At 37.7% G+C, this 27085-nt stretch overlaps 1 protein-coding gene across 6 annotated transcripts; it reads right to left on the bottom strand.

The window, feature by feature from the left end:
• Positions 1-5333: 5333 nt before the first annotated feature.
• On the bottom strand, positions 5334-22582 carry ZNF207 (zinc finger protein 207). Of its 6 annotated transcripts, none has more exons than XM_041724659.1 (12): positions 22400-22581; positions 20823-20949; positions 15029-15167; positions 13480-13650; positions 13277-13352; positions 12725-12772; positions 11575-11645; positions 9581-9738; positions 8366-8458; positions 7115-7357; positions 6357-6516; positions 5334-6180 (listed from the first exon to the last, which is right to left on the bottom strand). In XM_041724659.1, exons 1-12 carry the CDS (start codon positions 22438-22440, stop codon positions 6020-6022), a joined length of 1488 nt encoding a protein of 495 aa, XP_041580593.1. In that variant the 5' UTR covers positions 22441-22581; the 3' UTR covers positions 5334-6019. The 6 variants fall into 6 exon arrangements, with proteins under 6 accessions (XP_041580593.1, XP_041580594.1, XP_041580596.1 ...); XM_041724660.1 differs by having other exon boundaries at positions 13480-13647; positions 22400-22580; XM_041724662.1 differs by lacking the exon at positions 12725-12772 and having other exon boundaries at positions 22400-22582.
• Positions 22583-27085: the final 4503 nt, after the last annotated feature.

Genomic DNA, 27085 nt, shown 5'->3' with positions numbered 1-27085 from the left:
AAGTTATCAATCATTAAAGTAGTTTACTCACATGTATCTTCTCTGTAGTTAATTTGATCAAGATTAAACATATACACAAACATATTCTATTATAGCTGATTATATGCCTCCTAATGAACCTAATCATGAACAGTCTTGATTTATAATACAGCATTCAATTTGCTTCAAATAGTAATAGTTCAAATTAGCTTCAGTGAAGAGTTCCTTTAGGTCTTCAGTTTCTGCCTTAATATGACTTCTACATCCTGCTTATTAGTAAAATAAAGATATTTCCCCTGAGGATACATGAGCTTAATTGAACAGATTTAAAGACATGTTTCAAAATATTCAAATTCATATAGTTTCAAGCTATTATTTTTCCAGAATTAGAAAAATTAAAGGCTCTTCCCTTTACGGCCAAATTATTATACAAGAATGTATACAGCTCAGAACAAACAATGCTTATAAAAAGCAATTCTCTTCTGACCTTTATTAAAGAAATCTTTTTTTATTTTTTTTTATTTTTTTTATTTTTTTTAGAAATCTTTTTTTTAAATGCTACTTTCAAACTTACTATATCTCAACAAAAATGCCAAGTATTAACATGAAGACACTGGGGAAAAGTTGGGAGATATTTCAAGTATTTGGGAGCTCAAACTGAAGTCCTGTATCCCATTTCCTAAGCATTTGTTTGATTTACATCCCATGATAGGGGATGCCTAACAGCAAGATATTTTATTAAAAGTATTGTTCGGAAAATTCAACATTAATCACAAAATTACGAATAACCACTATGTACATCATTAAAGTAACTACTTCTCAATTTTGCCAAGAAATATCACACAGAAGTTAAAGGATTTCTATGCTAGAAAAACAAAAAGTCATTTATTAAAATGATTCAGAAGACAGAAAACAAGATACTGAGAAAGGGTAAAAAAAAGAGAAAAAGGGGGAGGGGGAGTAACCTTTACTAATATTCAAGTCATGAGACAGCAAAGCAGAAGTGTAACTAGGGGAAGCGTTTACTTACATAACTGCCTTAGAGTGAATAGTCTTATAACTGAATCCCTCCTTCTACAAGAGTTTTCCATAAAAGTTACAGTAAGAGAAAACCAACTTTGTTTTAGAATAACATACAAAGATTACTTAATGAAATAAATATTGCCTCTTTAAAAGACATACCTGATTTATACAAAATTTTTATATTTTAAATGCTTTTTATCTCCTAACCAATACAAGTATCCATTTACTCAAAACAAAATGTTATCTCTGTAAGATAGCTAGTTCAACATTTCCTTTTGTTTACGAAGTTTACCAGTGGAAGTGACAGACACCTGAAAGTTTTGTAATTCTCAAAATCATACTACTTCAGAGGTATCAAGAAAATTAACAAATTATGCCACTCTTAGAAAATCCCTCCAATTCCCAGTACTCAAGTGTGTATGTAAGTCTATTTTAATTATTTCAACCTATTTCAATTATTTCACCCTATTTCAATATTTTGAGTTCTAATTATTAGAATCAAGACAAGCAGCCTCACTCTTGAATATTTCACTATATTGGGGGATGGTAGATTCAATAGAAAACATCTCCAATTAAGGAGACTTAGAAGCTGTAATTGCCAAACAGGTTATAAATATATTCTTTTGCTGTAACAAATTTTTTTTTTTCAAATACTAAGATCTTTTTTCCATGATTCAGTTACAGAGAAAACCCTATGTTCTAATTGTACAGGTGAAAATTTGGAATTCATTTAATGTACACTTCTTCATTATGCATCCAAGAATTAAAACCACATAGAAAACAATCCTGGGTTAGCTAAACACTGTACCTACACACTGTTACTGTTCAAAAGCAAATGCAATCTGGATAGAACAGATGTGTCGCTTAAACACAGGAAGGAACAAAAGTAAACCAGGTTTATGTTTTGGGCTATCTTCCATTTCCTTCTTTACCTCCCACAACATACACACATAAACACGTTTCTCACCAGATAAAAGCAAATTTTAGTTGGAATCATATGTGGATACTTTTCATGTGTGCATATTGCCTAAAATATCGTTCAGCAAGGCTGAAAATGAACCTCAAAACGATTATTCCAAAACCACAGTTCAATGTACTAACTTTACAATTACGATTCAATTTCAGTTTGATTACCTGAAAATTAGTAATCTAGCCATACTGACAGGTCTGTAATTCCCAAACCCTTTAATTTTCCTTTTATCTTATCAAATGTGTAGTGTATATGCATACATACCACACACCACCTTCCCACTCTTCACAAGGGCTCTACATTAACATTTGCTCTAATGTGGTGAAGCTTGAAAATATTAAAAATCACAAGCATTTCCACATGACCCTTCAACCTTAATGTTCAATGCATAACTTTGGGATTAAAAATGCAGATTTCAGTATCCTGTGGTATTTCCAATGATCAAACTTATCCATTAAGTTAAATTTAATAGTTTGAGAAGAAAACGTCTAGTAACTTTTTCCTAAAAGTGAAAGTAGAAAATTTGAACAGAACATTTCATGCCTCCAAATCAAGAATGTCAAATTTTGTCAAATTACTAAAGATCGATATAGCAGTACCAGCTTTACTGAGGCTGTTAACACAAAATAAATTACGTAAGATTACATATATCAAATACTTTGTTTATTAACACCACAGTCAAACGTGAATATTAATATAGAGCCTTCTCTGCCAAAAGAGTATAAAAATCCTAAGTTTAATTAAATTTAGGGGCCTTCACCAAACTTGCTGCAAGTTTGGGGACATAAATATCCAACAGCCATAAAGCTGTGAAAGCCCCTATAAGGAATAAAATAAATCCCACTTGCCTCAGACTGAACAGGGCAACACTGAGACTCAGCCTCAGCCTGTCCTATGGCAGGGCTATAGGAAGAAGAAAATTTTAATTTTAGAAAAACATTACCCAATTAATTTAAAAGACATGCATTAAAAAAAAAAAGTCCCAATGATCAAGCAAGCAAAGGAAAAAAGAGCAGCTCTTTATAAAAAAAAAAAAAAAAAACAAAAACAAAAAAAAAAAACTATTGTCTGCTATAATTTCACTCTGAACCCATACTTTTTTTTGTTGGGGGATCTTCCCCCAAATAACTAAATTCAATTAAGCCGAGTTTAAGCTCAATATGTAATTTGATCAGTGGAATAGGAGTACACTAGGAGTCTTTTTCCAATTCCTAATGGTAAATGTGTGCAATCATTACTAAAAATAAAAGTATTCAAATTAAATGATTAATTCCAGCAGCCACTCAAAAAGTTGATCCTCACTTGCTGGTCTTGTTCTGTCATACATACAGTAGGTAAAATCAACACACAATAGAAACTAGTGCCAGACAAAACGTTAAGTCGCTTTTTTGGCTTTTTTTTTTTTAAAGGTGATATAGAAGTGGACTAATGGAGAGCCAAAGTTGGCAATCCCATTAATCTTACAACTTCCTAAATTATGGCAATCACAATGCCTGCCTGAACAAATATAGCAAGTCCTAAAGGATGTCTTCTGTGAGGGCAGATGGAAGTTTACTTCAACTCAACTCCATCTACTATTTAAGGGAAGGATAAGTCAAAGTAAGAGTTAATTATTTCAACATGGTTTGTTCCATTCATGATTTAACCACACTATGGACCCCAGAAGCAGTTAGGTAAAAGGGATTTTCTAGAAGCTTAATTATGCTGATGCATGCACATATTACACTTAAAATATACCAAATGGGCACCGTCTGAGCCATATACCTAACACAACACAGGAGACGGTGTGCTTAAGTGACATGCGTAACACTTTGGATTAACTTTTAATTAAAAGTAAAGCTCTACAATTTATTTAAAAGCAGTAAGATTTTCTCCCTTCAGACTTCAGAAAGCAACCTTGATATAAAATACGTTATCATTGCATTAAATGTAAATAATGCTCTGCACTAATTTTTGAAATATTACTAACCCGTTTGTATTTTGTTGTTAATTAAGCCTGTAAATGCCTGAGACATTTGGTTTCGGAAAACATTTCCTATCTAATTATTCTAAACATAATCATGCCATTTTAACTTACAGATTTTCAACACAAGTTCTTCTTTGGCAGTCTGATAAATGTGCTGCCAAATCTAAGTGTTATATTAATTCCAAAACTACTTAGTAAGCAGGTGTTTGGTAAGGAAAAGGGTATGGGCCTTAACTGCTGTCAGAAGAAACGCGTTCTTGGTAATACACAGATGCTGCCTTTTCAAGCTACTGAATTTTTCTGAACTTCAATGGTACCACAAGAAAAGAGCTATAAAACATTTCACTGGAGCAAAATATCCGATTTAAGACAGCATGCAGCTTTGTAAATATTTGTTGCTTAAATGAATGACTTTCACTTGTTGCTTAAATACAGACTCTTTATGATTAAAACAGTTTTCAGTATTTTCCTACAAGGTTAAAAAAATTTTTCAAAGACAAAAACCCCGATTTCATGTTGTATCTACACCTTCACATATAGGTTAAAAGAATTATCACCATTTTCTTAGAAGTCTTAACTTTACGTTGAGAAAAACTCAACTTCAGCTCATTGTATTAATAATTATGCTTTATGCAGGTCATTTGATCATAGATAACCACAGAACTACCCTGCAAAAAAAGATTAAAAAAAATGGATGGCAAAAAATGTCAACAAGAGCTGTTATTGTAGGAGACTTGTAACACAAAGATATATTGAAGAGCAGTGTCACCTCTACCAAAAAGTTGTTCACAGGACACAGTAACATTCAAATTCCCAAGAATGAAAAGGTTAAGAGAAAAACCATTGAGGATTTATAATAAAAGAAGGTAGCCATCTTAAAGAAATAATGTAATTTCCAGGAGCATAATAAAATAAAAAATTTTGAATTCATCTGTTAACCATCCTAACAGAGGCACATTTAGATCATTTGGCATTATACTTAGAAAAGATTCCAACCCATTAACAGCAAAAAAAACTATTACTGCATGCACCTAAGCTTCTAGAAATTTGCACCTGAAAAGCTTCTGAGGTCCACGCAGTATTGCAGTCTCAAAAATAATCAGAAGGAAATGAATGGGTCTGGCACTAGGCTCTAAGCTTTATCAGCAGGGAAGAGGACATACTAAGGTTTACATTTTAAGTATCTAGGACATCTAATGTAGTGACACCAAGGGTGAGGAATGGTGACACAATATAAAGATTTCATACTCACTATATAATGACTCATATATACCTAAGTTTTTCTGTCAACTTAAGCACTAACATACAATTCTATATATAATGTCCAGTTTAAAACATGCAGCTAAGCAACACCTACAATTCAAAGACAGAATCCAATGATTTATCAAAACTGTATCAGTAACTATGAATTTTATTATGTGGACATCTACTGTGGCATGCATCTGTACAAACCTTTCAGGCAGTGGTCCACAGCTGGGTTATGAATAAAAAGGCATAAGTTTTTCTCTCATTTTATTACAATGAAGTTTAACAGTACAGAAAAGTCACATGACCTTGGTGGGTCAGATTTCTTAAACCCTGCAACATGAGGAACTCTAAATACATTAAATATTGTTATACATTCAGACTTCCATTGTACAGGTCTTGGAAACAGTTACAGCCCTCACCAAGCTAGGTTGGGGACATGAAGTCCAACAGCATCTGAAATGCTGTGAAGGCATAACTTTACAAATAGCAATGTAAGCTTACAGAACTTGCCTTTATTAAGGTGGTATGTTCATGTAATTCCAGCGCCTTCACAATATAACGAACCAAATTTACTATACTTCACTTCTAAAAACCTAGATGAAACATGAAAAAGAAGCCATACAGTATAAATTGCAACTTCAGGAAAAGTTCCTGCTTTATTATTCCAAATAATTTTTCCCATGTAAAATAAATGTCCAATAGTTCCTGGTATGTGGGAAGATAATGTTTGTTAAAGTCACAATGAAGCCTTATTGACGGAAGCTTGGCTATATAAACAGCACAAGTTGAGAAAAGGTTTAATCTCCAAACCTATTAGATTGGATGAAGTAAGATCAGTAACGGCCACCTTGCGACATTACAGGAGGTCTCATTCCCATCGGAGGTCGAGGAGGCCCACCTTGGTAAGGGGGTACCATTGGCGGTCCCTGCCCATACGGTGGCATAGCACCAGGAAGGTAACCTGGCATGCCTTGATGATGACCACCATACTGACCTAAAAAACACATTTAAAACACAAAAAATAGATTGAGTTTGTGCTTTATACTTTTAAATGCAATGTATTTTGCAGATAAATTTATGTGTATACTCAGAAAACCCACTACATACAAATACAGCAAATATAAATACAATAAATAAATAATTCAGAAATAAATTTCTAAAAAGAAATACCATGAGGCGGCATTGGGGGTCTCATTCCTTGTTGTTGTGGGATGCCTGGCTGTGGTGGCATCATACCTCCAATAGGTCCAACTGGTGGATTACCAATAGGAGCCTGTCCTGGTCGAGGAAGGTTACGTTGATATTTAGGTAACTGTGCCCTTCTCTCTTCCTACAAATAAAAATAAACACAATGTTAAACATCTGAATGGATGCAGAAAGTCATTAAGCATAGAAGGCAAACATCCAAAATCTTACAGAGTAACTTTTTAAAAATGTACCCTTACTTCCCAATCATTATTTTTCCTCCACAAACCAGTTCAACTATTTAAATCTCAATGCCTCAAGAAAACCTCACCTAATTTTATATTTGAAAAATAGCTAACAACATTCCAGGAATGTTGAACTTACACTGCCTCAGTAAGAAAGTGTCTAGTGAATAAAGTAGATAAGCTTCAAAGGATCTGTAAAATCTACCTCACATTTAACAATTTCATTACTTACTAATTATGTGTAACTAAAATGATTTTTGACTTAAGAACCCAACTTACTGTTTTCTTTTAAAAATAGTCTGGGAGCAGAGGAAAGAGTGTGTCTAAGATCAAAACACAATATTCACTTTATTTTGTGGTTCTTAAAAATCAGAATAATAAAAACCACATAGTAAGCATCAAATTTGATTGTAAGATGACTGAACAAATTAATATTTTTTAAAAAGTTGCTACAATGGTATTTAAACTATGCTAGTTAAAAGCCTATAAAAAACTTACCAGTGATATATCCTCATCTGGATGGATCAACTTACTGGTTGCACTGGTTGTCGTAAGTGTAGCAGGCTTACTTGTTATTGAAGCTGCTGGTTTAGCTGCAGTGCTATTTGTTGTACTAGTGGTTGAAGCTGTAGACTGTGTATAAGCAGGGAACGTAGGCTTTGGGGGTTCTGTAGTTGTTGCAGGGGTACTATTTAAGGGCTTGAAATCTGTACCAACAGGTCCTTGGACAGCTGCCTGAGCCTGGAAAACACAATCTTTCATTAATGGAACGTAAAATGCAAAATTGAATATATCTACTATAATTAACTTAAGTGAGATACCAACATTCAATAAAGGACCAAACTTTAAATGAAATTAAAACAAAGTTAACATAATAAAAACTCCGCAAAAATCAAGATACGTAAGAATATCAAAAGATGCTGAGTCAAAGTCACATCCAAAACTCAACAGTGGAAATAAAACAAGACTGCAAATGTAACTTCTAAGATGTTATCTACCTTCTCACCAAAATTTACTTGCTATACAATTGCTATTCAAAGCTTTGCATTTATTTCAGACTTATGAAATACATTTTATCAGAATAGCATGTTCTACTTTTTACTACTCTAGATTAGTTTAATCTACCAAGCACCTCAAAAAAAAAAAGTTAGAAATTACAAAAATAAAAATGTTTGGATAAATTTGTTACTAAGCATAGCATATACAGTATATCAGTGGTGACATGTTCAAGATGTCCCTTCAGAAATTATTTTTATATAGATAACACAATGTCCTCCCAATTAACAATGGCTAGATGATTATCATGGACCAAAGGGTTTAGTAGGATCTTCTAAGCATAAAGTTACCAGTAATAAATGAGTTACTTCCCGTAATACCAAACATCTGAAACATGAGGACTTAGGCCAACTTTAGAACCAAATGCAGAGTACTAAATTCCCTTACATTATACGTGATGCATTAAACAGCATAAATCAAAAAAGCTTAATCATGCATCAGGGTAACCATTGGCCACTATAACCCATTTACTGCTTACATGCTTTTAACCCTTTAGAACCTTAGGAGTTTGGGGTACATTTTTTCTGTTAATGAGTTCAAATTTTCAAATACCATTGATTTTTATACCATTAACTTTACTTTAAAAAAATTAAACAGTATATTTTTGGGAAAAGATTTAGTTTTAAAGTAGGGTCCAAAGGGTTAAGTTTATAAAGCCATTTTAACAATTTTAAACTGCAACTTCCTGCGTACTTGTGCTGTGCTAGGAAACAGAGCTTTAGAAGATGCAGACAGACTTTCTGAATTGGATGAAGCTGTACTTGAGCTTGTTACAGGTGTCCCCATCTGTAGCATAAAAGAAAGGAAACAGTGAAAAGTCTCCAAACAAATGGGTGAAAATAAGCCACGTGGTAGACTTTTTTTTCAGTATAGATTGCATTTTTACAAACGCAAAATATAATGCAATCAAATCTGATTTAAAGAGGCAGTTAATGCATTTACAATAAACAAAGCAACAGTATGAGCCTCAAAAAAAGTTTTTTATTCTATACCAATAAACCTAACCAGTTTCTTTTCTAAAACTGGATGTGTTTTTGCACTGTGCTATTTCAAAAATAATACCTTCAATTGAGAATAAAGATGCATTACTACTGACACTTCAATCCAATTCTCTATCAATGACAAGGTTTTTGTCCTAAGTTTGACATCTCTCAATAAACAAAATCCCTACCCACCTGAAAAACCTAAGTTATGTGCTTACAGAGGACTTAATAAGTAATGCGTGTAATTTAGCAACTACAAATTGAAAAAAATCAAGAAAAGAAAACCCCTATAGGATAATGTTAAATTGAAAAATAGAGAACATACATCCTGATCTTAATTCTGAATACATCCGTTTAATTTTTAATATAACTGGGACAAAAAAGAAAAAATCACAATTATACAGATACTATAAATAACGAAAGCATCTTTAACTTCTGAGTTCTGAAAAAGACAAATTCAGTAGGAAAGATTAAGTCTAATAAGTGGGCCAAATGATATCCTTCCTCCAAAAGTATAGCATTGTCATAAGGAGTCCAACAAATGATTTGCTGAGGTCTTAGGATTTTCACCTTTGACTCTGGTTTCATTCCACTCACAGTTTAAGAGATAAAGGAGGACCTCTAAACATTATCTTGTATTTAAGTCCCCAGAAATTAAACTTTCATTTCTAACTAAAGCTAAGGAATAACCAGAGTTCACAGCTATGAAAAAAAAAAACTATCTGGCTCTAGTCAATCTTTTTTGAGTAGAGGAAATCAATGTGTGTAAACATGGAAGAGAACAGGACACTTCTTTGTATTTAATAAATTATATTAAAAAGATTATAAACAAAAAATTGATCTATAACAGTTTCAAGGATTTCTATAAACAACTACACTTTACCTTTAACTATACGTGCATTCCTTTCCAGGAATGTCACCTTACCTGTCCAGCACTGGGGAAAAGAGGCTTCGTAACTGGAGGCTGTGGAGCAGGAACTGTTGCTGTCGGTGCAGGTGGTCTATTAAGAATGCCTGGCGCTGAAACAGCCTGTGCTTGAGTCATTGGAGGAATTCCAGGACGGGGAACAGGAGGGGGCATACCTGTAGAGAAGAAATGTAGGGGAATGGGTATGTTGAAACATTTAGTTCAGAAAAAAAGTTCCGAAAACTTTATTAACATGCTCTCATAAGCAAACAAGTAAATAAATAAAGCAAGCTTCTATACTACAAAGTTACTGATGAACTGTTCAATTCAGTGAAATCCAAACAACTTAGGCATTTGTCCACTGGAACAATCTTGCCTCAACCTTTCTATTCCTTTGTGTGTCCTCAAAATTTTGGGAAGTGAGATACCACTAGAGATTCTATATATGAGGAAAGCAGCAATTAAGCTTACTGATGGTTACTGATTTGGCAAACTTGTGACACATGAGAATTACTTCCATCATCCAACAGCTGGATGCTCTCTGAACTCAAATTATTGTAAAAACTTTTGGTAGGTCATATACCCATAAATATTTTTCCAGAAAACTAACAATTTAGTAACTAATAATAAGCTAATTAATTAAATAAACCAGTAATTTGTTTCTGTAAGCACTTTAGAGATGATCTTTAAGTAATCTCTACACCCAACATGGGGCTCAAACTCAAATGCTCTAATGACTGTGCCAGCCAGGTGCCCCTCATTTAAGCACCTGAAATAAATTTTCTTATAAAATCCATCACTAGTGCACTCTTCATACTTCCTCAACATAACTTTGCCTAAAACCATCTCAAAATATAACATATATGGAGCTACTGTCTAATGGTTGCTCTGGCAATGATGCTTTTTGCTGCTGCTTTATTTTTCCTGTTCCTCTTACATCAACTATCACTTAATGCACTTCTAAATCTGCTATCAACTGCAGAACAAACTTGCTAGAATTACATATAAAAAGAAAACCAAAAAAATTTTTTAAAAATTAAAAAAAAAAAAAGGCAAGGAAACCAACTGAGAAAGCCTCATGAAGGCCTCTGTGGCACACAAATTTGGCTAACCATATTCCCCTCCCCAAATTATAGGATACAAAGTCAAGATAAGGTTTTTGTTTTTTACAGGCTTCTCTCAGCTAGAGGGTCCGTTAGACCTGTTTGTGGCCAACGGTAATAAGCTAGGAAGCTTCTGGGAGAGTTACTTTGCTCCCTTAATAAAAGAAGAGCACTGTGCTGTTGACACCCTTTCTTGGCAGAGTTCTAACAACTGAGTGATGTGTCTGAGGGAGAAAAGCTACAGTTAACCAAAAAATAAAAAAATAAAATACATGGGTTCTTGATATCACCAGCCACTGAAGCTACTTTTCTTTTTTGTTGAGACAATAAATGCCTATATTTTTAAATATGCTTTGATCAGTTTCTCTATTACTTGTCAAAAGACTCTCCGTTACTCATCTAAAATACTTTTTCCCCTCATCTAAAACATTCCTAACAAATACAATCCCTCTTAGATATATGAACTTTGGTGCATTTTGACTGCTTCAAAACCTGTTTATTATCTGTTTCAAAACTCAAAAACATGGGATCCCTGGGCGGCTCACAGCAGTTTAGTGCCTGCCATTGGCTCAGGGCATGATCCTGGAGTCCCTGGATCGAGTCCCGCATCGGGCTCCCTGCTTCTCCGTCTGCCTGTGTCTCTGCTCCCCCCCCTCTCTCTCTCATGAACGAATAAATAAATAAAACCTTAAAAAAAAAAATCAGAAAGGGAGACAGAACATAAAGACTCCAAAACTCCTAACTCTGGGAAACGAACTAGGGGTGGTGGAAGGGGAGGAGGGCGGGGGGGGGGTGAATGGGTGACTTGCACTGAGGGGGGCACTTGATGGGATGAGCACTGGGTGTTATTCTGTATGTTGGCAAACTGAACACCAATAAAAAATAAGGAAATTATCTAACATTTCATACCTGGTGGCATACCAGGCATCAGAGGTGGTATTCCTGGTCCAGGTGGCATCATTCCACCCATTGGCATCATTCTAATAGAAAGCAAATTTCAAGAAACAAACCCAAGTTAATTAACAGTATAAATCATTAGAAAATATTTTGGCTAAAGCCTGAAACAACAGATAAAAGACTTGAATTTGACCCCTAATATTGAAATCAATCAAGCTGAAGGAACACACAACACCAAAACAATTCTATCAAAATAAATCCTCTAAAAACCAGCAAACTCTTGGGTTTACCAGTAAAATAAGGGGGGGGAAACCAGTCTTTGTTAACAAAACATTTTCATATATTTAAAGTCACTGAGAACAATTATCCTTCCTTAATATATACAAGAGACCTCATCTAAAATGTATGACTGGAAATCAAAATCACCTTTGTCTCACTTGGAAAATATCCACACAAAACGTAAATAAAAAGGAAGAACTATTTCAGAGTCATCAGATTATTTTTCCAAAGGAAAATACTGAATGTACACCGTGGAGTAAAGTTTTTCTTGGAGGGTAGGGTAACAAAACAAAACAAAACAAAACCCTACTACCAAAATTAAACAGTCAAAACTAATTCATACAATTGCCTATTTCTACTTATAATAGCTACCTAACACTGAGCCATGATTAAAAACATAACCGTATTTATTTTCCTTCCCCTAAAAGAGCTCACCTTCAAATATCAGTGTCCAATTCACTTAAAAAGTTACAAATTTGTGAATTCTTAATTGAGGACTTTATCAAAAGATTAACTTCTATAGATTTCATTACAAGAAAACCCAATTACCTTCTATAATAATAAAGCATTTAATTTGGCAAAAGAGTATCTATTCTTTCTTACAACACATTTTGCTAAATTCCATTACTTCAGCAGTTTGGGGAAAAACAGCTGCACATTTAGAAAATGCTTTATTTATATTATATGGATCTATTACTATTTCCTCACAGATGTTTTACCTCCCTCCATTAAGAGACCTGTGTCAACTAGCTTACACATTTTAGAAGTTTTAGAGAAGAAGGTTAGAAAATTTCTGAAGTCAACTGAATAGATACCATTAAACACACAAAAAAATGACATTATGATTATACCTCCTGAATTACATTATGAATGAGATGCTTACATGTTTTCACCGCAAAATGACTGGGTGTATTTTCTCTGATGATGCAATCTGTGAAAATGTATGACAAAATCAAAATCTAACTGTGATTTTCAAAATACAGTGGGAAAGTGTATTGTATACCTTTCACATCCAACAATATTTAAGTAAAAGTGATAGGCAGAGCACCTCATATTCAGTTTAGTTCTTGATGATTTGACAAATAATATCATTTACAGAGTTTGCTTCTTGTCACAACTACAAAGTGTCATGGACAGTTCTGAATCTCAGAAACAAATCTACAACCAACTACTTTAATTACATCAGATGCAATTGAAGCAGATGGCTGCCTACAGACACCCTAAAACCCAAAAATCTATGCTTTTCAGAGGCAAATTTATATTCCTTTAATTTATTGGTAGGCTCCTTTACTACACAAGTTTAATATTTATGGAGCCCATACCTTTTAGATGAAGAAAAAAAGGGCAAAGTAACATTTTAAAATTCTTACAACACCCAAGTTGAAAAAGATCATTACTAGGCACAAGCCCACAAGTCAATTAAAAGTTCTCTTACCCAGGTGGCATGCCTGGCATAACTGGTGGCATTCCTGGCATCAGAGGAGGAACACCTGGCATTAATGGAGGTATGCCTATAAATAAGAATTTCAACAACGAAAAATCACAAATATTAAAGGAGTAAGAGAAAGATTTTAATACTTCTACACTGTAACAATAAAATCCTTAAAATTTTAAATTTTAAGAAACCTTATGTAATACCTGGAGGCATTCCTGGTGCTCCTGGAACCGGTGGTAGTCCTGGTTGTGCCATTGGGGGGATATAACCTTGTTGAGGCTGAACAGGCTGTGGCTGAAATGAAGTTGAAGCTGCAGAGTCATCATCATCATATTCATCAGAATCATCTTGTTGCTTCTTTTTTTGACTCTCTGCTAAAAAAGTTTTAATTAGTTTTTCCCATAAAATAAGAAAAACTCAGCAAATTTGTCAACATTAAAAAAAATTATTTCAGTGCAATTAGCTCATGAGATTTTTCTTACAAAAAGCTTCAGTTCTTTTTCCTGTTCAAATGTATTTTCAACCTATATTAAACAAGGTTAACTAAAGTACTTCCCCTCGTCTGATAGATGAAAGTAATTTTCCTAACTCAGTTTTCTATTAAAAAACAGATTTCTATTTTATCCCAAAAGGTAAACTATGATAAAAAGGTCTGACCTCTCTGCAATGTTTTTGTTTTTAAGATGTTATTTATTTATTTATGAGAGACCCAGAGAGGCAGAGACATAGGCAGAGGGAGAAGCAGGCTCCCTGCAGGCAGCCCGATGCAGGACTCGATCCCTGGAATGGGATCAGGCCCTGAACTGAAGGCAGATGCTCAACCGCTGAACTACCCAGGCACCCTCCACAAGACTTTTCAAAACAAAAAGTTTCTGGGCACGTGGCTGGCTCAGTCAGTAGAGCATGGGACTCTTGATCTTGGGGTCTCGAGTTCAAAGTCTACACTGGGTGTACCAGCTTACTTCAAAAAAACGAAATTTCATGGGGCACCTGGGTGGCTCAGTCATTTGAGGATCTCTTGATTTCAGCTCAGGTCATGATCCCAGGGTCACAGAGATCAAGCTCCACGTCTGGGCTCCCCAGCTCAGCACAGGATCTGCTTGAGATTCTCACTCTTTTTCTCTCTGACCACCCTGCACCCCCCCACTTACCTAGGTTCTTTCTCAATAAAATCTTTAAGTAATTTTCTATACGATTAATGACTTCTACCATCTGGACAGTGATCACAAATTCCAAGACAAATAATAGCACTGAAAAAATTTTTACCATTAGTGGTAATATAATCAAAACAAAACGATTTTCAAAAACTTCAACTCTTGCTAATTCCACTTGGAATCCAGTTAGGAGCAAAAACATAATAAAGTATTTGGAATCATCCATTTAGTATTACATATATACACAAATCAAATATACAATTCTAAACATAAAGACATAAAAAAACTATAAAACAAAATTGGAATTTTGAATAAATCTAACATCCACTATTAAATTTATACATCAAAGTGGTCGTAATGCTCTCATTAGTGAAGTTGTATTAAGAAAAATGCATACATCTTAGTATTTACCTTGTATTCTCTTTTTTTAAATATATATATATTTTTAACTTTTATTCATGAGACACAGAGAGAGAGAGGCAGAGGGAGGAGCAGGCTCCATGCAGGGAGCCTGACGGGACTCAATCCCAGGTCTCCAGGATCGTGCCCTGGGCTGTAGGCGGCGCTAAACCGCTGAGCCACCCAGGCTGCCCTTTACCTTGTGTTTTCTGTTCAAGAAGTCGTCTTCTTTCATCCATGTCTTTTTCTGGAATACCTTCCATACCATATATTTCCAATTCTATGTCAGTTCTCCCAGGAATTGCATTTGGTACAGCATCTATTGTCTCTTTATGCACCTGATATTAAAACAAACTTCTATTAGATAAAGTGCTTCATAAAGTCCTTGAAAAGTAATTTGAAATTACTCAGAAAACAACTTAGTATAATGGTTAAGAATAACTGGTTCTATAGTGAATCCCTCTGGATTCAACCCCCAGTTTTGCTGCTTACTAACTATGTGGGATTAGGCAAATCATTTAAGATTATTCCATCCATAGTACCTAACACCTAGGATCATTTTAGGATTAAATAAAATATAATGAATATGAAAAGCACTTGGTAGAATGTCTAACACATAGTAAGGATTCGATAAGCATCAATTCAAGTTTACTACAATCTAGCTTAAGTATCATCAACGAACTAGCAATCCTACTCAAATCAGACATATTTCAAGTCTGACTTAAAACTTATGAATCCGCCATATTATATTGAATTAAAATAAAATTTCCAAGAATGGATCTTGAGACAAGCCTATAGTTACAAACTACAAAAGTAACATTTACAATTAGCATTACCCATAACTAATGAATTACACCTCAGGCACTTAACACTGCCACAACAGTGATCCTGTCATTACTCTCAATTTATTTGGTACATCACAATGAGGAAGAAGTTCTATTCTAAAACACTGGAAATCTACAATTTCTTTTCCACTGTACAGTTTTTGCTATAACAAATGTTTCTAAGACTCAAATATGGGTAACTTTCGCCAATATGGTAAAATTGTGGTCTTGGCCTCTTCAGCATCTTGCATTAACTTCGGCTAAAAAATGCCAAAGTAAATGGCCACAATAGCAAAACTGTGGAAGGAGCCTCGGTGTCCATCGAAAGATGAATGGATAAAGAAGATGTGGTTTATGTATACAATGCAATATTACTCAGCAATTAGAAACGACAAATACCCACCATTTGCTTCAACGTGGATGGAACTGGAGGGTATTATGCTGAGTGAAGTAAGTCAATCGGAGAAGGAGAAACAGTGTATGTTCTCATTCATTTGGGGAATATAAATAATAGTGAAAGGGAATATAAAGGAAGGGAAAAGAAATGTTGGGAAATATCAGGAAGGGAGACAGAACATAAAGACTCCTAACTCGGGGAAACGAACTAGGGGTGGTGGAAGGGGAGGAGGGCGAGTGTTGGAGGGGAATGGGTGACGGGCACTGAGGTGGACACTCGATGGGATGAGCACTGGGTGTTTTTCTGTATGTTGGTAAACTGAACACCAATAAAAATTAATTAAAAAAATAAAATAATAAAATAAAAAATAAAATAAAAAAAAATGCCAAAGTATTTTGCCTATACTATCAGCATTACCGGAAACCTTATTAAAAATGCAAATTCTCAGGATACCCCCACCCCCACAGCATCATAAACTCTTGGGTAAGGCTGGCAATTTGTGCTTTAGTAAGCCCTCTAGGTGATTCTGAGGCACGCTCAAGCTTGAGAACCATTGATTTAGGCTAGTAATGCTTTGAACAAATTTGTCCAAAGTCAATTTTTCTTTCCTCCCAAGACACTTTCACCCAAGAACAGAAAGATAATTTTAAAAGCTAAGTATTTTCTTATTTAATATGTATCTCAAAGATTTTAAGCAGTGACATGCAAATGAAATCCAGAAAATACCATAATTTTTTATCAATCTTGAACCACTGCTCCTTATTGTGATTAAAACATCAATGAAAAAAGCTGCTGAACAAGTGACTTAATCACCGTTTAAGTTTTTTGGAATGGTACTATTCTTGACAAGTGCAGATGAATTCTTATGTTCTCCAAAAAATAAAATTGTATTCATGTACACATTAACTTAGTCTTGGTTATATTTCTAAATGATAAAGCCAAGAATGAACATATCAAAAGCTGTTGGAAAGAAAGGAAAAATAACATGATTTACCTAACTACCTCCCAATATCCCAGCCAGAATCAGATTTCTTACAATCTTGCCTAGTAGTTGATATGGTCTTGGCTGAAAAAATAGGAGCAAACACTGATGTGAACCATCTAAATTATTATTATTATTATTATTTTTTTTTATTTATGATAGTCACAGAGAGAGAGAGAGAGAGAGAGGCAGAGACACAGGCAGAGGGAGAAGCAGGCTCCATGCACCGGGAGCCCGACGTGGGATTCGATCCTGGGTCTCCAGGATTGCGCCCTGGGCCAAAGGCAGGCGCCAAACCGCTGCGCCACCCAGGGATCCCCATCTAAATTATTAATGTCCTGGGTTTATCATCTATAAAATTGGGAGGATGTATCTGATTTTCAAACTGCCATGCCTATCTCACAGGCTGCTGTAAAATTACACAAAGACTATAAAAACAGAAGGACTTAAAGACATTACTGAAATAATTTAACTAATCTCCTACTTCAACTCCATTTCTCTGCTCTTCTTTATTGTACAACTTCTTGAAAGAGTGCCTCTACTTCCCTATTTTCCTTATTTTCTCTTAAAAGCACCCCAATCAGGCTTTCATCCTCATCCTTCTAGGAAATCACTCTTGGTAAGTGACCAATGACCTCCACTTTGATTAATCCAACCTCAGTCCCTTCTTCCTTGATCTACCACCCACACTTCACCCATATTTGACTCAGTTAAATAATTCCTTTAAACATTTGATTTGGTTTCCAGGGCACTATTCTCTTGGATTTCCTACCTTTTCAATGTTCTTGAATGGTTATATTTTAATCTTCCAACCTTTAAATCCTGGGAGTGGCCTAAAGTGGAGTCCTTGCACCTCTTTTATATCTATATTCTACTCCCTAAGAAGAACAGACATCTAATATCATGGGTTAAAATAGCCATCCTTATATGGTATCTTTCCAAATTTCTTTTTTTTTTTAATTTTTTTTTAAAATTTTATTTATTTATGATAGTCATACAGAGAGAAAGAGAGAGAGGCAGAGACACAGGCAGAGGGAGAAGCAGGCTCCATGCGCCGGGAGCCTGATGTGGGATTCGATCCCGGGTCTCCAGGATCGCGCCCTGGGCCAAAGGCAGGCGCCAAACCGCTGCGCCACCCAGGGATCCCCTCTTTCCAAATTTCTATCTCCAGCTTCCACCTCTCTGAACCTCAGGCTTGTAGATACAACTGCTTATATGATATCTCCAATTGGATATTCAATAGACCTTCTCAACATTAAACACCATACTCAAAATTAACATAACACAATCTTGGGGCACCTGAGTGGCTCAGTCATTTAAGTGCCCAACTCTTGGTTGGACCATCTCAGGTCATGATCTCATGGGTCTGTGGGACTGAGCCCCCAGCACCTTACTCCGTGCTTGGCGGGTTGTCTGCTTGAGGATTTTTTTCCTCTGCCCCTTACTCCACTCACTCTCTAAAATAAATAAATCTTTAAAAAAAAATTTTCTTAAACCTAACACAATGCTGATATCCTCACCTCTAAGCCAATTCTTCTGTAGCTTTGTACATCTCAATCCATGGATACTCATTTCTCCTTAAACCAAAAACCTTCAGATCTTGTAACTCCTCACTTTCTTATATTCCACATCTAATCTGCCAGCAAATTCTGGTTCTCTGTCACCATCACCTCTTGCCTGGAATACTCTAGTCATTCTAAGTATTCTCACTGCCCTCTGCAACCTAATCTCAACCCCACAGCCAGGATAATCATTAAAAAAAAAAAAAAAAAAGGTGACCCCGAGTATGCTGTACCTCTCTCAAACCTCCCATTTCATTCAGAATTTAAAAAAAACAGCCTACAGTAAGTAAGCCCTCCTATATAAAGCACACTGTTTCCTTTTCCTATTCTATTAATATAGAATAGGGGCAGCCCTGGTGGTGCAGCAGTTTAGCGCTGCCTGAAGTCCGGGGTGTGATCCTGGAGACCCAGGATCGAGTCCCATGTCGGGCTCCCGGCATGGAGCCAGCTTCTCCCTCTGCCTGTGTCTCTGCCTCTCTACGAATAAATAAATAAATCTTTAAAATACATATATATATATATGAAAATATTCCTATATGTAAGGGTCTTTCATTTGCTATTCCCTGGAAACTTTCTTTCTCTTACTTCCTTTCAGATCTCTGTTCAGATGTCAGTTTTTTTTTTTCAATTTTATTTATTTACAAGAAACAGAGAGGCAGAGACATAGGCAGAGGGAGAAGCAGGCTCCATGCAGGGAGCCCGACGTGGGACTCGATCCCGGGTCTCCAGGATCACACCCTGGGCCGAAGGCAGGCGCTAAACCGCTGAGCCACCCAGGGATCCCCCCAGGTGTCAGCTTCTCATTCAGGCCTTTCCTACCTTGTGGCCCTCCCTATGCCCCCTATCTAGTTTTAGTTTTCTCAATCACCACCAAAAAACAAACTAAATATTTAGTTTATTTTCTTCCCCCATATAAATCTAAATTCTACAATGGGGATTTTTTTTCACTGCTATACACATAGTGCCTCTAGCACAATGCCTCTCATAGGAACTTTTTGTGATAAATAGTAATAATCTGTAACTAGCCAATACAATAGTCATCCACCAGCCACATTTGACTGAGCACTGGAGATGTGACTATAATGTGATAGAGATGTTAAATATTTAATTTTTATATTAAACTTCTTTTAGGGCAGCCCCGGTGGCGCAGCGGTTTAGCGCCGCCTGCAGCCTAGGGCGTGATCCTGGAGACCCTGGATCAAGTCCCACTGTCAGGCTCTCTGCACAGAGCCTGTTTCTCCCTCTGCCTCTGTGTGTGTGTGTGTGTCTCTATGAATAAATAAATAATCTTAAAAAAAAAAAAAAACTTCTTTTAAATAGCCCCATGTAACTAGTGATTGCCACAGTGGAGAATTGTGGGTCTAGCACGTAGCAGGCTCTAAAATATTTTTTTTTCTAAAATATTTTTGAATGGATACTATTGTTATAATGATATACTTGAAGTGAAAATGATCTATATAAACTTTCTTTCATAAACTCATTTTTTAACTTGGGGAACCATCTTATTTTAATTTACCTCCCTGCCTCCTACCAACAGTAGTTTCCAATGAATAGGGATTTGCTCATCTCACATCTCTCTAGGGTCCAATTAGGCAAAAATTCAGGCAACTCTAGGATTGGCAAAAGTAGAAGAAATAACGTTGAATAAGACATAATGGCACTTACTAGGTCTTTAAAAATATAAATTGTAAAGCTCTCCCTACCTAGTAGTGAAAAAACTCAAGAAAACCAGAAATTACCAAATGAAACCCAATGTTACCATTCCAAAAGAGGTCCATGGAATAACTGAAGTAAGCCTATCCCCAGGCAACAGAATATAACAAATCCTTCAATGGCAATGAGTAATGGTAGCTAATTATGCATTAATTCTCATGGGATTAGAACTGGTCAGACTGACCACAAAATTCAAGCTACTGATCCTTGTTCTTTAACCCAAGTACAGAGTAGGAGATAGTTTGGGACCTCAATTTAATTGTCACCAAGATCATCTAGGATAAAAAATATCAGTAATTCAGAAATAAACATTATCAACACAAACTTTCCTTAAATGTAAAGAAAAAAAAAAACCAATTATCTTAATGGTTAAAAAAGTGTTTGGTTTTTTTAAAAGCTGACCACATCTGATCTTTTGCAATAAACAAAACCCTACAGCTGTCAAATTCAAAAATTTTTCCATGGGATTTCCAAAGAAGGGAGTAAAAATTAAATACAGAAAAAAAAATTCTTACCTGCATGCAATGAATAGCTAAACCAGGTCCTGTGTACAACTTCTTATGACATATATGGCATTTAAAATGTTTTGCTTTTTGGTGCTGTATAAGAATCTTCTCATCATCAAAATCTCTATTACAATACCTGATCAATGTTGTTAAGGTACAAAAAACAGTAAGGACACTGCTTACAAAAAAAAAAAAAGTGTCCTATAAGAGAACAGAAGCAATGTTAAAATATAAAAAGTTAAAACCAAAAACAAAAATGTACTTTATACAAACTTTACTTCTGATATTTATTCTACAATTGGAATTATCTTGCTATGTAATTCTATTAAGTTTCCTGGAAACCCTTAATCTCTCTTCACCACCTCCAAATGAACACATCTCAGTAATCAGCAATACAGTTTTGTCAAATCCCTACATTTAACAAAGATTTAAGTGAAACTGACTTTTGCGTTCAGTATTTCAACAATTAAAAAGCACACTGTGGACTGAACAGTTCAATACTTAAAAATCCCCAAGTTTATGTCAGACTGAATTTCAAAATAGAAATCATTAAGTAGAAAACAAAAATAATCGAAATATTAAAAATCTACCCAATATCTGGAATTTGAGAATATTTATATTATTTAGATCCAAAAATAAGCTCATAGTGGATAAGAATAACATAATTTCATATGAATAATCCATTAGGCTGTAACTCCTTTACAAATTTCTGTTGCCAAGAACCTGTTAAAACTCAGAGAAGTACACTAAAACAGCATTTTTATCTCACTAGCTAGGTTTTCCTAGAAGCACATGAAAAAAATTAGTGACCGTTTTTCAACTAGCATATAAATAAATGCAATTCTGTAAGAAACCCCTTTTTAAGTACAAAACAGTTGAGTAAAATCAGTTTTAATGTAAGGTGTATTAGCGCTTCCGGAAAAAGTATTAGAAAGACGCCACGTTTTAGTAAGCAATAAGTAGCATTTTTTTAGTCTTCCAAAGCCAGGTAATACACCCTAAGAAACTCCACCCTCTAAGAGAGCGCTCCTCGAAGATTAAGGCGCCAGCGGGTGAGACGCGGAAGCTAGTTCTCCCCCCCCCCGCCCCAACTCCGGCCAAAAAAAAAAGGGGGGGGGGTGCTGTTTCGAAACCAGGGTTGACTAACACAAGCCTTTAACCACTGAATCTACAATAGAACGGAAAAAGTGGGTGACAAGACTCCGGAAGATCTTCCCTAACCCTCCATGTACTCAATCAGCGTATTATACTGAAAATAAGTCCCTTTGTTGAACTGCACCAAAACAACGGAGGGGGGTCGAACATCCTTAGGGGACACTGTCCTTGGTGGCGGGGTCCAACGGAGCACCGAAGCAAGAACCTCCTGAGTCACCGAGTCCCACGACCCCCAACTGCCAGAGCCTCTCGCCCTAGGGACTTCCCTTTTCTGCGAAGTCTTCCCAAATCCGGCTCTGGCCACCAAGCCACCCACCTCGAGGCCTAGATCGCGGACACCCTCCGCCACAGGCCGGAGCAAGGCCTCCCAGTCCCAGCCACCACCAACCGGCGCCCCCGCTCGGCCTCGACTTAGAACCGATAAAGGATATCAGCACCACGGCTTCAGCTGCTTCTTCTTTTTGCGACCCATAACTGCGTTCTACTGACAAAGTAAAACGGGGGGGGGGGGGGGACAAGCAGGAAAAACGAGGCAAAAATCGCTCACTCGTCCGAGCCAACGGCCACGACCGCGTCCCACAGGAAACAGACACAAAATGGCCGACGCCCTCGTTCGCCGCTCTGCTCCCGTCAGGCACTGCGGCCGGAGGCGGTGCCAGGCAGGGGAAGGGTCACATGACGCAGGCCTCCTCCCTGAGTGGGTGGAGACTCGTGGCCGCTGAGGTGCGGCCGCCATCTCGTCAGTGTAAGCTCTCCGGGCTCTCGTGTGGTGGCGCTTGGTGATCCCTCCGGTTCCCTTTGTAAGGGGGCAGGCGCCTGAGGAACGCCGCCGAGACACCCGCCAATTGAAGAAGAAAAAACAAAACAAAACAAAAAAAAAAAAAACGAAACAAAGCCTGGAAAGGTGGTAGGGTCGTTAAGGACAGACTACAAATCATGAATAATGACACAGAGAGCCCAACTTTTAACTTTCGTTTCATTGCCCGGATGAATCGTTGATGTAGTAAGTGTTGGGCATTTGCTTGTTACGGGTGAAGTTAAAGAAACGGCAGTCTCCGCTTTGTAATTCGGAAATGGGTGGCAGAGGAGTAACCGAGGCCGTGTGGTGGGTGCCGTGAGTGGGGGAAATACAAAGTGTTGCAGACTTCCGGAGGGGAGCCCCCAACGGGGTCCTGGCGGCCACTGGGAGTGATAAGAAAGGTCACTGGGAGTGATAAGAAAGGGATCCCTGGGTGATAAGAAAGTGATAAGAAAGGCCACTGGGAGTGATAAGAAAGGGATCCCTGGGTGGCCCAGCGGTTTAGCGCCTGCCTTCGGTCCAGGGCATGATCCTGGAGTCCCGGGATCGAGTCCCACGTCAGGCTCCCTGCATGGAGCCTGCTCCTCCCTCTGCCTGTGCCTCTGCCTCGCTCGCTGTGTCTCTCATGAATAAATGGATAAAGTCTTAAAAAAAATAAAATAAAAAAGGTCTTCTGAGAGGTCAGTGGGAGCAAGGGAAGTGGAAGAGACAGAATCTCACAGAAGGAGCAAAAAGTGCAAGTCTTTGAGGCTGGGCGCCTGCGATCGAGCCGGAGCTCATGGCGCTGGCTGGTGGCAAGAGAGAATAATTCCAGGGAGGAAGAGGAATCCAGGCTGGAATGGAAGAAGTCCAGCTATTCACTGGCAGCAGCATCTTGAGGGTGAGGGTCTGAACTGTGTCATTCTGTTACCCACCCCGCCCCATTCCCGCCATCCCCCACAAAGAAAAAGTAAAGTCCTGGACCCCAGTACCTCAGCATGAGACCCTAGAGCGGTGAGGAGGCAGACAGTGAATAATCCTGACGTAATGTCGGGAGTGCTGAGGGTCCTGAAGAAGAGCTAAACAGTAGAAGGGGAGGGGACAGTCTTGCTGGGATGATGGCAGAGGTTTGTGTGGGATGTGGGTTGTGTAGGGCGTTTCTGACTGTCGCTCTGAGGAGGTGACATTTGTGAAGAAAACTGATTCCAAGGAGAAAGACATGCAGGTATCTGGGGGCATTCCAGACAGAGGCGTAAATTAAAAGACTGCTACGCTGCGGGGGTGGGGGTAAAAAGGGACCTGTTTGGGAAACACCTTGAAATGGGACCAGCTAGCAAGGGAGAGAGTGATAGGAAATGAAGGCAAAAGGAGCAGGTAGAGGCTAAATTATGAAGGCCTCTGTGCATCACACAACAGAGCCTTTTTCTTACAATTGTTTCCAAGACCCAAGCGGAAGAATACAATATAAAGTAACAGGCCCGCTGGGGTGGCTCAGGGCATGATTCTGGAGTTCCAGAATGGAGTTCCGCATCCGGCTGCCTGTGGGGGGTCTGCTTCTCCCTCTGCCTGTGTCTCTGCCTCTCTCTCTCTGTCTCTCATGAATAAATAAATACAATCTTTAAAAAATAAAACAGCAGTAAAAATTATAGGTTGATCAGGGCGCCCGGGTGGCTCAGTAGGTTAAGTATCTGCCTTCAGCTCAGGTCATGATCTCAAGAGTCCTGGGATCCAGTCCTACATGGGGCTCCCTGCTCGGTGAGGAGTCTTGCTTCTCCCCTCCCGGTTCCCTCCGCCCCCAGCTCCACCCCACATTTGTGCACTTGCTCTTTCTCTCTCAAATCTTTAAAAAAGATTATAGATTGATCACATATTGACTGAGCCTCCATTTTCTTCTCATCTATAAAATGAAGATAAACCTGTCTTACAGAGTTGGTCCAAGGATAAATGATATAAAATACAGAAATCTCCCGGCCCATGGTTACTGCTAAATAAATGATAACTATTAAAATATAAATGCTATATTTATACACCCTGGTGGCTCAGCGATTTAGCACCGCCTTCAGCCCAGGGCATGATCCTGGAGACCTGGGATCGAGTCTCACATCAGGCTCCCTGCATGGAGCCTGCTTCTCCCTCTGCCTGTGTCTCTTCCTCTCTCTGTCTCATGAATAAATAAAATCTTTTAAAAAATAAACAAAATATAAATGCTATACTGATATTATTGCTGTTGGCAGTTGATAGACTAATTTGCAAAGACTAATGTCCTCGGATTATGTTCACAGATGGTCAAGAAGCCAATAATGAGATTGTGTAAGATAACCCTAACTCTCCGTTACTTTCTTGGCAGTGATTACATTCTGCCTTTCCCTGTGTGCATGCTTTGGCTCTTTCAATTGTGTTGCCAGGAAAAAACTTAAATACTGGACTGTCTTCCTATATGTGCATATATTCCAATTCATTCTTTTTAATAGCTGTAAAGTCCTCTGGTATACAGGTGTGTTAATTTCCTATTGCTGTGGTAACAAAATTAACCACAAATTTATTATATAACAATCCTGGAGACCAGAAGTCTGGAATGTATTGGCAGGCCTGTATTCCTTCAGCAGGCTCTAGGGGAGAATCATCTATTGCCTTTCTAGCTTCTAGAGGTTGCCTAAATTCCTTGGCTTGTGATCCCAAATCACTTCAGTCTCTATATATCACAATTGTTTTCTCCTCTGACTTCCTGCCTTTTTAGAGAGATTTTTATGGTTACATTGGGCCTACTTGGATAATCCAAGATACTTATCCCTTTTCTTTTTTTAAGATTTTATTTACTCATGAGAGATACAGAAAAAGAAGCAGAGACTTAGGCAGAAGGAGAAGCAGGCTCCCTATGGGGAGCCTGATGCAGGACTCAATCCCAGGACCCTGGGATCACAGCCTGAGCGGAAGGCAGATGCACAACCACTAAGCCACCCAGGAGTCCCTAATTATCCCATTTTAAGTTCCTTACTATAATCACACCTGAAGAGTCTCTTTTGTATGCGAGGTAACATATTTTCAGGTTCCAGAGATTAGGATGTGGCCATCTTGGCAGGGTGGGGGGAGTGTCATTATTCTATCACTGCATGTCTACTAAAACTTATGGAATCAGTCCTCTATTGACCAGCATTCAGATTGGATCTAGTTTTTCATCATAAACCGTGCTGCAAGGAATATTTTTGGGCTCCTATTTTCACACTTACATGAATGTATCCATTTAATGATGTTCTGGTGTTGCACTGATAGACAAAGGGTATGTGAATTTAAAATACTGATAGACATTTTCAAATTCCTTTCTAAACCATGTACATTGGGGCACCTGGCTGGCTTAGTTGGTAGAACATGCAACCCTTGATCTTGGGGTTGAGTTCAATCCCCATGTTGAATGTAGAGATTATTTTTTTTAAATGAAATCTAGGGGAGTCTGGGTGTCTCAGTCCATTGAGTGTCTGCCTTCGGCTCAGGTCATGATCTTAGGGTCCTGGGATTGAGCCCCAAATCTTTAAAAAAATATATGTGGCAAATATTTTTCCTAGTTGGTCATTTGTGTTTTGACTTTAGGGTACACAGAAGTGTTTAGTTTTGGGATGCCTGGGTGAGTCAGCGGTTGGGTGTCTGCGCTTGGCTCAGGGCTTGATCCCCAAAGCTAGGATTGAGTCCCACATAGGGCTCCCCATGGGATATACTATAAAATAATTTTTTTTTAAAAGTGCTTAGTTTTTACTTAGATTTATTAATCTTTCCCCATGTGGCTTTTAAGATTTTATTTATTCATAAGAGGCAGAGAGATGCAGAGACACAGGCAGAGGGAGAAGTAGGCTGCCTGTGGGGAGCCCTATGCGGAATTCGATCCCAGTACCCCGGGATCACGAGCTGAGCCAAAGGCAGACCCTCAACCAGAGCCACCCAGGTGGCCCTCTCGTGTGGCTTCTAAGTATTTTAAATATTTAGAAAGGCCTTCTTCAAGAATCTTCAAAAACCTGGGATGGGGCATTTTAAATTCGTACATCTTTTGGAGTGCCTGGGTGGCTCAGTCATTTGGGTCTCTGACTCTTGATTTTTGGCTCAAGTCAGGAAATGGGGTCCTGGGGTCATGCCCCAGGTCAGGCTCAGGGCTTGGCAGGGAGTCTGCTTATCTCCTCCTCTGTCCCTCCCCGTTTGTGTGTGGGCGCGCTCCCTCTTTCTCAAATAAATAAATCTTTAAAAATAAATTCTTCAATCTTTTATCAAACTGGTGCACGTGAGTGCGAGTCCACGCACCTGAAGGATGGTAAGAGGGCAGATTCATCCTTTTCCATGCGGCTGGCTAATGGCA

Source organism: Vulpes lagopus, chromosome 12 (assembly GCF_018345385.1).
Source record: "Vulpes lagopus strain Blue_001 chromosome 12, ASM1834538v1, whole genome shotgun sequence".
Classification (NCBI taxonomy): domain Eukaryota; kingdom Metazoa; phylum Chordata; class Mammalia; order Carnivora; family Canidae; genus Vulpes; species Vulpes lagopus.
This window is presented reverse-complemented; position numbering and strand designations above follow the sequence as displayed.

Excerpts from the sequence above, each read along its gene's own strand:
- ZNF207 (XM_041724659.1), bottom strand. The coding sequence starts at position 22,440 with ATGGGTCGCAAAAAGAAGAAGCAGCTGAAGCCGTGGTGCTG. Across the intron at positions 15,168-20,822 it reads TAGCTATTCATTGCATGCAG|GTGCATAAAGAGACAATAGA; the intron begins GTAAGAATTTTT and ends TTTTAATATCAG. Across the intron at positions 6,517-7,114 it reads CAGATGAGGATATATCACTG|GAAGAGAGAAGGGCACAGTT; the intron begins GTAAGTTTTTTA and ends TTTTATTTGTAG.